This window comes from Gymnoscopelus braueri (genome assembly GCF_963280865.1).
Source record: "Gymnoscopelus braueri genome assembly, chromosome: 5".
In the NCBI taxonomy this organism is placed as follows: domain Eukaryota; kingdom Metazoa; phylum Chordata; class Actinopteri; order Myctophiformes; family Myctophidae; genus Gymnoscopelus; species Gymnoscopelus braueri.
The window spans coordinates 57,522,032-57,532,031 of NC_137606.1; the positions used below are offsets into that span (position 1 = coordinate 57,522,032).

At 49.0% G+C, this 10,000-nt stretch overlaps 1 protein-coding gene across 1 annotated transcript in view; it reads left to right on the forward strand.

Annotated features, from left to right (window-relative positions):
- The first annotated feature begins 151 nt into the window (after positions 1 to 151).
- arhgef17 (Rho guanine nucleotide exchange factor (GEF) 17) overlaps positions 152 to 10,000 on the forward strand; it is a 126,831-nt gene continuing 116,982 nt past the window's right edge. The window contains exons 1-5 of the mRNA XM_080429333.1: positions 152 to 436; positions 3,010 to 4,632; positions 5,505 to 5,795; positions 6,587 to 7,641; positions 8,950 to 10,000. The exon at positions 8,950 to 10,000 is cut by the window's right edge and continues 288 nt beyond it. Coding sequence (XP_080285459.1) covers positions 3,027 to 4,632; positions 5,505 to 5,795; positions 6,587 to 7,641; positions 8,950 to 10,000 — 4,003 coding nt within the window. The 5' untranslated portion in view covers positions 152 to 436; positions 3,010 to 3,026. The remainder of the gene's footprint in view (positions 437 to 3,009; positions 4,633 to 5,504; positions 5,796 to 6,586; positions 7,642 to 8,949) is intronic.

A 10,000-nucleotide genomic window follows, 5' to 3' on the forward strand; every position in this document is an offset into this window, starting at 1 on the left:
TCTCTATGTCTCTCTCTCTATAATAACAGTGTGTGTATATCTATGTTCTCTCATCAAACAGGAAAAGGCTCTCAGCCCCCCTGGGGGGGGGTCAAGAAGCCCCCCCCCCTCCCTCCTCCCCGTAGCCCCGCCCCCTCCCAGCCCCCCTCTCTCACGCATTAAGCAGCATTTACAGCAAAGAGAGACTTTATAATAATGTGTTTTAATGAGGATCTGCCGTCATGTTGACATCAGAGCGTCTGGAGGAGGAAGATCAAACACTAGACTTTGTATTGAAGCTTTAGTTTGAGGGAAAGTTTGTGCAGAAAAACTTTACATCGAGTTTCTGTGTTTTTTTCTTTTCTTTTTCCTTTTTTCTTCACCTCGGATACAAATGGATACAATGTAGCCTCTGATCTACAAGACCTACTGGATCTACTAGATCTGGAGATCTACGGTATTGTTGTTTTTGTTGTTTTTGTTGTTGTGGTTTTGGTGGCTTCGAGCTGCAGCTCTGTATAAGGTATCAGTGTGGTGGGAAAGTAACGGAGTATATTTACTCAAGTACTCTACCTGCTATAAGTACCATTTAGTGTGGTTTTGGTGGCTTTGGGCTGCAGTTTGTATGGGCTGTGTATCAGTGGTGGGAAAGTAACGGAGTACATTTACTGGTGGGAAAGTATTGCATGAGTACATTTACTGGTGGGAAAGTAACTGAGTATATTTACTGGTGGGAAAGTAACTGAGTACATGAATGCTGCCTGTAACTGCAAACTGTTCCTGTTCGCTGATGACTCGGCACTCCTGATCTCGGGTGAGGACAAGTTGCAAGTTGAGGAAGCTCTCAGCTCTGAACTCTCAAAAATCCGTACCTGGCTTACCGATAACAAACTGTCTCTACACCTTGGGAAAACTGAATCCATCCTATTTGGGACCAAACATTCCCTCAGTAAAATGAAGGTAAATGACTTCAAGGTCAAAGTCGATGACACAATTATCACTAGCAAAGAAGAGATTACCTATTTGGGATGTATTCTGGACAAATACCTGTCAGGTGAAAGCATGGCAACAAAGGTGGTCAAAGGAGTAAACCAGAGAACCAGATTTATGGGCAGAGTTTCCTCTTTTGTCAACCCTCAGGCCCTCAGGACCCTCTCAGGGGCCCTGATTCAGCCCCTTTTTGACTATGCTAGCTCCTCTTGGTACTCCAACACCTCAGTGTCACTGCAGACTAAGCTTCAAACCTCCCAAAACAAACTGATCCGACTACTTCTCGGACTGGGGCCCATGACCCACCTCTCTCCCATTCACTTTGCCAGCCTAGGCTGGCTCAGGGTGGAAGACAGGGTTAAACAACTAAAAATGGGTCTGGTCTTCAAAATTGTAAATGCAGATTTGCCCGATATGCCCCCTATACCCGCATATCTGTATAAATACCTCGAAAAAGTTAGTGACACCCACAGCCACGAAACTAGAGGGAGCGTAAACAACAATCTGGTACCACCCACCCATAAAACAAACATGGGCAAATTCTCCTTCTATAGCACAGCCACCAAGGAATGGAATAGTCTAACCCCATCCCTCAAAAAATGCAGTTCGCTGGGCTCATTCAAAACAGCCCTAAAAACCCATCTTTCTGGAGGCCGAAAGAGGAGCTAGTACCAGTTTCCCTGTAGACAGACGACCCCCCCCCCCTCCTCTTTTTGTACATATTTTGTATTTCCTCATGCTTTTTTTGTATATAATTTTTTATTTTTCCATGCTTCCCCCCCCCCCCTTTCTTTTTGTACATATATTTTTAAATGCTTTTTTGTACATAGTGGTACTTTTTCTGTATTATCTGTATTTTCATGTTGATTTTTGAACTGTGGTTGCTACTATATATGTCTATGAAATTAACTCAAGGACCCCAACGGAAACAAGTCCGCAAGGACTTTTTTGGCCGGACCTTTTAGACAAAAGCATTATAAATGTAACTGTGTTGTTTTACATTCTTTTGCCTAATAAAAATTTCAATCAATCAATCAATACATGTACTGGTGGGAAAGTAACTGAGTGCATTTACTGGTGGGAAAGTAACTAAGTACATTTACTGGTGGGAAAGTAACTGAGTATATTTACTGGTGGGAAAGTAACTGAGTACATTTACTGGTGGGAAAGTAACTGAGTGCATTTACTGGTGGGAAAGTAACTACATTTACTGGTGGGAAAGTAACTGAGTAAATTTACTCAAGTACGCTATAAGTACCAGTCTTATTAGTGTGGTTTTGGTGGTTTTGGGCTGCAGTCTGTATGCAGTGGTGGGAAAGTAACAGAGTACATTTACTCAAGCACTGTGCTTACATGAGTACCAATTTGAAGTATTTTTTACTTTACTGGAGTATTTCCAATTTTCGGTACTTTTACTTCTATTCCACCACTACATCTCAGAGGCAAATATTGTACTTTTACTACAATTAATAGAAAGATTACTAGTTACTTTGTAGATTTAGATTATCATCACAAAACATACATGAACCACTTCAGCCCTATACCTTTGGGCCATTTGAAAATAGCAGATTTACAAGCTCACAATGCGTGAGCTTGTAGATCTGCTATTTTCAAAGGATTTTTTATACTTTTGAAAACGTGTGAAGAAATGAGTCATTGTGCATAATGAGTACTTTCTACTTTTGGTACCTTAAGTACATTTAGATACCGATACTTTTGTACTTTTTTACTCTAGTACATTTTGAATTCCGGACTTTTACTTGTAACAGAGTATTTCTACTTTGCAGTATTGATACTTTGACTTAAGTGTCTGTGTGTGTGTGTGTGTGTGTGTGTGTGTGTGTGTGCGCGCGTGTGTGTGTCTATGTGTGTGTGTGTGTGTGCGTGTGTCTATGTGTGTGTGTGTGTGTGTGTGTGTGTGTGTGTGTGTGTGTGTGTGTGTGTGTGTGTGTGTGTGTGTGTGTGTGTGTGTGTGTGTGTGTGTGTGTGTGTGTGTGCGTGTGTCTATGTGTGTGTGTGGTTGTATCAATGCACTAGCAGCATAGAGAACATGAACAATGGCAGAAGGAGGAGCAGAGCAGCAGCACATCTATCGCAGCGTCTCCTTCCAGAAGCTGGGAGGAGGATCACAGAGACACAAGCCCTCCCACCTCCTTCCTCCTCCTCCTCCTCCTGTGGCCGAGCAGTCTGCTGCGGAGAGAAAAGTTTCCAAAATCTGTGCCTCCTCCTCCTCCTCCTCCTCCTCCACTCCTCTCTCCTCCATCTCTCCCTCCATTCGACAGCTCACTGAGAAGTTAACCTCAGCGTCTCACAGGACACACCGAGCCCTGAGGAGCCCGGGGTCTGTAGCCACGAGAGAGAGACCTTTGTCTGTAGCAGAGAGAGAGAGACCTGTAGTGGGCAGGAGTAGCCCTGAGCCCAGAAGGAGTAGCACTGTAGCAGAGAGAGAGAGACCTGAGAGGAGGAGAGAGAGCCCTGTGTCTGTAGAGGAGAGGAGGAGAGAGAGCAATGTGTCTGTAGAGGAGAGGAGGAGAGAGAGCAATGTGTCTGTAGAGGAGGAGAGGAGGAGAGAGAGCACCGTGTCTGTAGAGGAGAGGAGGAGAGAGAGCACAGAGCCGGGGAGGAGCAACACTCTGCCCCGGGCCACCAGCAGGAGCAGGAGGAGGAGGAGGAGGGAGGAGTCTCCACAACGTAACTCTTTCCAGGAGGAGGACAGTAGTAGCAGTAGTTATAGTAGTAGTTGTACTGTAACTGTTGCTAGTAGTAGTTCTAGTAGTAGTAAAAGTTGTAATAATAGTAGTAGCGCTGTTGTAGCTAATGATAGTAGCATAAGTGTTACTGTTGCTGTTGGATGTTTACTCCTTCATGCTGCTGACGTCACTGCGTCTCCTCCTCCTCCTCCTCCTCCTCCTCCTCCTCCTCTGACTGAAACTCATGGACTAATAAAGTTTCACTCCGGGACGGACTCAGCGCTGACGTCTGGCTCTGACTCTGACAACAAGGAGAAGAAGGAGGAGAGAAAGGAGACGAAAGAGAAGACAAGGAGAAAGGAGAAGGAGAAAACAACAACACAGGGCTTTGGTTCTCCTCTCTCGGCCGACAGAGGAGGTGAAAGCAGCAGCGTTGCTTCTAAGAGAGACTTTTCACATCTGGAGGAGCTTTGTTCTTCACTCTCTAACAGCAAGAGGAGGAACACTGAGGAGGAGGAGGAGGAGGAGGATGTCTCTGCTCCTCCTGCCTGTAAGAACCACAGAAGCTACCTGTCCTCCTCCTCCTCTCCTCACCACCTCCTCCACGCTGACAGCTGGCCCAGCGTCACCAAGATACGACAGCTGTTCGGCCGAGCCGCCGCTACGCTTCCCAGACGGGCTGCTTCTCCTTCTTCTTCTTCTGACGTAGAGGGAGACTTGAACGCCGCGGCGGCGGACGGCGGTGGCAAAGCCCCGAGCTCTAAGGACAGTGTGTGTGTGTCTGAGGACACACAGGACGGTGTGTCAGGGTACGGAGGTGACAGAGGAGGAGTCAGAGGAGGAGTCAGAGGAGGTGACAGAGGAGGTGACAGAGGAGGTGACAGAGGAGGTGACACACAGGAGAGAGGAGGTGACGGGCGTAGCGACCCGTCCCTGACGACAGAACCCCGCCCCCACAGCGGAGCCTCCTCAGGTATAGGTCTTTTTTTTGTCACGTTTTGTTACAATAAAATCGTTTCTGATCGCAATTAAAGTTGAGATAAATCGCCGCTATTCTTTTTGCATAAACGTTTTCCACGTTGAAAGCAGAAAAGCAGAATTAAAGCTATAAGCAGCGATGAACGGGCCCTCGCAGCTCTGTCCACGATACATTGTCTGTATGACAATCAGCTGAAAAGTTAGGCTACATAGCTTAAGCAATTTCAGCCTGTCCCTATTGGCCGTCTTAAGTGCAGCTAGCAGAAGTTTAGCATGCTGTGAACTGTTATGGCTGTTTAAAACCCAGCCAATAGGAACACAGAGGGGACGGGGCTTACGCAATTATAACCTGTCCCTATTGGCCGTCTAAGTGCACCTTGGAAGTTTCGTAGGTTTTCGATGCTGGGAACTGGAGTTATGGCTGTTTAAAGCCCAGCCTTGTAGATCGGCCGTTTTCACTTCCTGTTTGGCGTTGAAGTATGATGCTTTGCCACGGTCACGCCGTTTTACGAAAACTCAAGCTTTTGATAACTTTTCATCGTTAACGTCTTTTGTGTACTCTGAGCGAATTTGAGGCGGATCCGACAATCCGCCTGGGAGGAGTTTGTTAAAGTACAACCCGTGAAAATGGCGTGAAATGCACAAAAACGCCACTATCAATTCAAAATGGCCGACTTCCTGTTGGGTTTAGGTCATGGCTCCAAGAGACTTTTTTGTAAGTCGGTACATGAAACAGGTGTGTACCGATTTTTATACGTGTAGGTGAAACCGTATTGTCGGGCTTGAAGCACAAACTTTTGTAAGGGGCGCTATTGAGCCATTAGGCCACGCCTACAAATGTTGTAACCGTGACAACCCTCTCCTCAGGCCCACCCAGCAGCAGCAGCAGCAGCAGCAGCACTATATATGGAAGAGAAAGGGAAGACGGCAGAGTGGGCAGCGGCATGGACTCGAACCCTCCTCCCCCTGACCCCCAGCTGAGCCCCAACAACCACCACGTTCATCTGAGGAGAACCAGGAGCAGCCGTCCGTCAGTTATTAGATCTGACAGTCCTCCTCCTAGCGGCAGAGAGGCTGACCCCCCGGACCTCCCCAGCAGGAGGACGACGACGGGGTTCACCTCCTCCTCCTCCTCCTCGCACCCTGACCTCCATCCTGGTAGGCCCGTCACAGTTATTACATCATCGTCTCTAAACGCGATCATTTGAGATAATCGCAATTATTTTGCATAATCACAATTATTTTGCATAATCGTAATTATTTTGCATAATCACAAATATTTTTGCATAATCAAAATTATTTTGCATAATCAAAATCATTTTGCATAATCACAATTATTTTGCATAATCACAATTATTTTGCATAATCACAATTATTTTGCATAATCACACTTATTTTGCATTATCGTCATAATCATCGAAAATAAATAAATAAGCAGAAATAGCTGATCTACAAGCTTACAACTAAACCTTAGTTTAGTAAGCTTGGGATAATTCACTCATTTTTTTCTTTTCTATGGACAATAGTTAGTTTTTTGTGTGTGAGCTGACTTTTGATAATATGTACATTTGTGATGTTTCTATGTGTAAGTCCACACAATGTGTGTTTTGATTATTTGTAAACAAAGACCGAAAATAAACCATTCATTCATTCATTCATGATTTGATGACCAGCGGATCGGTAGGCAGCGGTTCCGGTAGGAGACACAAAGGAGACTCTTTGTGTCTCCTACCAGAACCTCTGCTGGTCATCATATTATTGTCATATAGGAATGAGACAAAAATAAAAAAAATATCCATGAATTCAAGTCTCCATGGGGTGACTAATACATCGGGGGATAAAAAAGTCATTTTGGGGTGAACTATCCCTTTAAAGGCAATCTGTAAATGTCATTCATATGTTCCAATGTTTGACAATTAATCCTCAACTTACATTTATAATCGTAACAGCCCTCCACCCTGGTGGGTCAGCACCTCCTCCTCCTCCTCCTGACAGCCTGCGAGGAGGCCCTTCCACCTCCTCACCACCTCCTCCTCCTCCTCCTCCTCCTCCTCTAACCCTGCGAGGAGGCCCTTCCACCTCCTCTGTGTGCCAGCCGGCAGAGCAGAGGCAGAGCGGGGGGGAGGCGCTAGCGGGGAGGCTCAGGGATAGTTTACATTCCTCACATAGCAGCTCCTCCAGAGAGCCAGCAGCACCCCCCTCCTCCTCCTCCTCCTTCCCCTCCTCCTCCTCCCCCACCTCCCCTTCCTCCTGCTCAGTCCTTCCAGGCCCAGCAGACCAAAGCCCCGCTCCTCCTCCTCCTCCTCCTCCTCCTCCTCCTCCTCCTCCCTGCTCCTCTGAGCAGCCAGGAGCCCCAGGAGGAGTCAACGCCGCTCCCACCTCCCTCCGAGGAGGAGGAGTCACCGCCGCTCCTCTCACCTCCCTCAGAGGAGGAGGAGGAGGAGGAGGAGGAGGAGGAGGAGTCACCGCCGCTCCTCTCAGCTCCCGCTGGAGGTTCAGCTCTGGAGAGGAAGAGGAGGAGCTGACCAGGAGAGGAGGAGGAAGGAGCTGGAGCGTTACGCCTCCTTCCAGCTCCCTCAGACGAGTCACAGAGAGGGGAGGAGTCAGAGATAGGGGAGGAGTCCCATATAGGGGAGGAGTCACAGAGAGGGGAGGAGTCACAGAGAGAGGAGGAGCCAGAGGAGGAGTCAGAGGAGTCCCAGAGAGAGGAGGAGGAGGAGGGTATTTCTCCCGCAGTAAGAATGGCTGGTGGGGAACCAAAGGAGTGGGCCGGTCTTCGGGCAGCGAGGAGGACAGCCCCGGCTCTCTAGGACCCGGCGGGGGGCGGGGGGGGGACCAGGTGCGGCGGCGCTCGCTCAGGAAGAAGAAGAAGGTGGGCGGGGCCCCAGCAACCACAGGCCGCGGAGGCGAAGACAACGACGATGACCACGACGGAGGCGAATCGGAAGACAGCGACAGCTTTGGGGGCGTGGTGAGCATGGAGGACGCAGAGAGACACCGACAGGTAAAGTACCTTCTACCATAGATACAAACATTACCTTTAACACATTGTATCTACCATAGATACAAACATTACCTTTAACACATTGTATCTACCATAGATACAAACATCACCTTTAACACATTGTATCTACCATAGATACAAACATCACCTTTAACACATTGTATCTACCATAGATACAAACATTACCTTTAACACATTGTATCTACCATAGATACAAACATTACCTTTAACACATTGTATCTACCATAGATACAAACATCACCTTTAACACATTGTATCTACCATAGATACAAACATTACCTTTAACACATTGTATCTACCATAGATACAAACATTACCTTTAACACATTGTATCTACCATAGATACAAACATTACCTTTAACACATTGTGTGCCAGGTACTGCCAGCGTTTTTTACTGTGTTTTGACGATCTTTTGAGCGCCGCAGAAGCCACAACGTGCACACGGATGTAAACAAGAAGTGTCCGGGGGGTGGGTGCGGGTCTCGTCTATCCACTGGAACAAAAACATTTCTACCCCGATCGGCCATTTTGTTGCTATCGCCCGTTGAAAATTGCTCGTTTTCTTTTCTTGTGGAATTTTCAGGATTTTGTTTTTGTTGAAAAGATCTACATCCTTGGCACTCAATTAATAGTAATACTTGTACATTATTATAGTGTTTGATATGTGTTGATGGTATTTTGGTGTTATTTCTTTATGCTATGTTGATGAATTGAATACATAGGATCGCAATGGAAACAAGTCCCCAGGACTTTTTTGCGTTGTCCTTTTAGCCTTAAAGGCATAGTTCACCCCAAAAATGACGTTTTTCCTATTGATTATGGAGACTTGAATTCATGTATATGTTTTAGTTTGTGTCTCATTCCTAAGACAATAATTTGATGACCAGCGGATCGGTAGGCAGCGTTTCCGGTAGGAGACACAAAGGAGACTCTTTGTGTGTCCTACCGGAACCGCTGACATATCATTTTGGGGGTCCTTGCAATGAAAAAAGTTAGAGACCTACTGATATAGATAGCAACATAGGTTTAAAAAAAAAACTGCTTTAGAAGACATTTGTAGAATCCCCAGAAGCAAAGATGCACACATTTTCAAGATTTTTCAAAAATAGCAGATCTACAAGCTCATATCGCGGTGCCGCGATATGAGCTTGTAGATCTGCTATTTTTGAATAGCCAAAGAAATCTTCAAATGACACAGATGGGTTCCCTGTCTTATTGGGTTAAATGTCTGACTGTATGTCCTCGTGCTGTCTACATCGCTGACTAATATTCAAATGTATCAGCAGAGCCACGCTCACGCTGCCCCCGGTGGCGATGCAGAGGAGTCGGCCGGACGTCCGTTCAGGAGCCGCGTCATGAACAGCAGCAGCGGCAGCGGCGTCTCCAGGAGCCGCAGCCAGCGCTGGGAGCGCCTCGCCTCGCCGCCGGGCCCCGCCGCCACCGCCGCCACAACCGCCTCGCTTCCTGGCGTGTCGCGCGTGTCAAAGGTCAGCATCCCCTCCTTCCTCTCCAGTCCCGGCGGAGGGGGCGGGGGAGGGGCGGGGTCGTCGTCGCGCTGCAGCAGCCGCTACTCCAGCACGGAGACCCTCAAAGAGGAGGAGCAGGCTAACGCTAACGTTAGCGCTAACATGTCGTTTAACAGGGCAGTGTCTGTGGCTAGCGGCGGCGGCGCTAACAGAGCCGCTAGCGCTAGCCTCCCTCGCGGCGCTGCCTCCTCCACCATGTCCGTCAGCAGCAAGACGTACCACGGGAACTTCACCATGTACCGCTCGCCCAGCTTCGGACACGGCGATAACTTCTCTCGTGCCGCCGCCGCAGCCGCCGCCCCGCTTGCCGCCAGGCTCCGCCCCAAAGCTGCTCCGACGGTCTCCTCCCCCAGGGAAGGGGGAGGGGCGGCGAAGGCCGAGACCACCACCACCTCCTCCACCACCTCCTCCTGGGGGCTGAGGAGGAGGCTAGGAGGAGGAGGAGGAGGAGGAATGGGGTCCGCGGACGACCCGGACAGGAGCCGTATCTCCTCCTCCAACCCGGACATCGCCTCAGACACCATGACGCTCCTCAGCTTCCTGAACGCCGACCTCTCGGAGCTCAAGGTCAAGCGCCGGGCGGGCGAGGGGGCGTCGCCGTCGTCGGTGTACCGGATGGGTTCGTCGCGGGGTCACTCGCTGGGGGGCGGGGCTGTGGCGTCGGCGGGCGGCTGCCGGCCGTCCCTGAAGGACCTGACGGCCACGCTGCGCCGCGCCAAGTCCTTCACCTGCCAGGACAAACCCGCCGCCGCGGGCAGCAGCAGGCGCTACGGCGGCGCCGCCGCCGCCGCCGCCACGACGACGGCGGGTG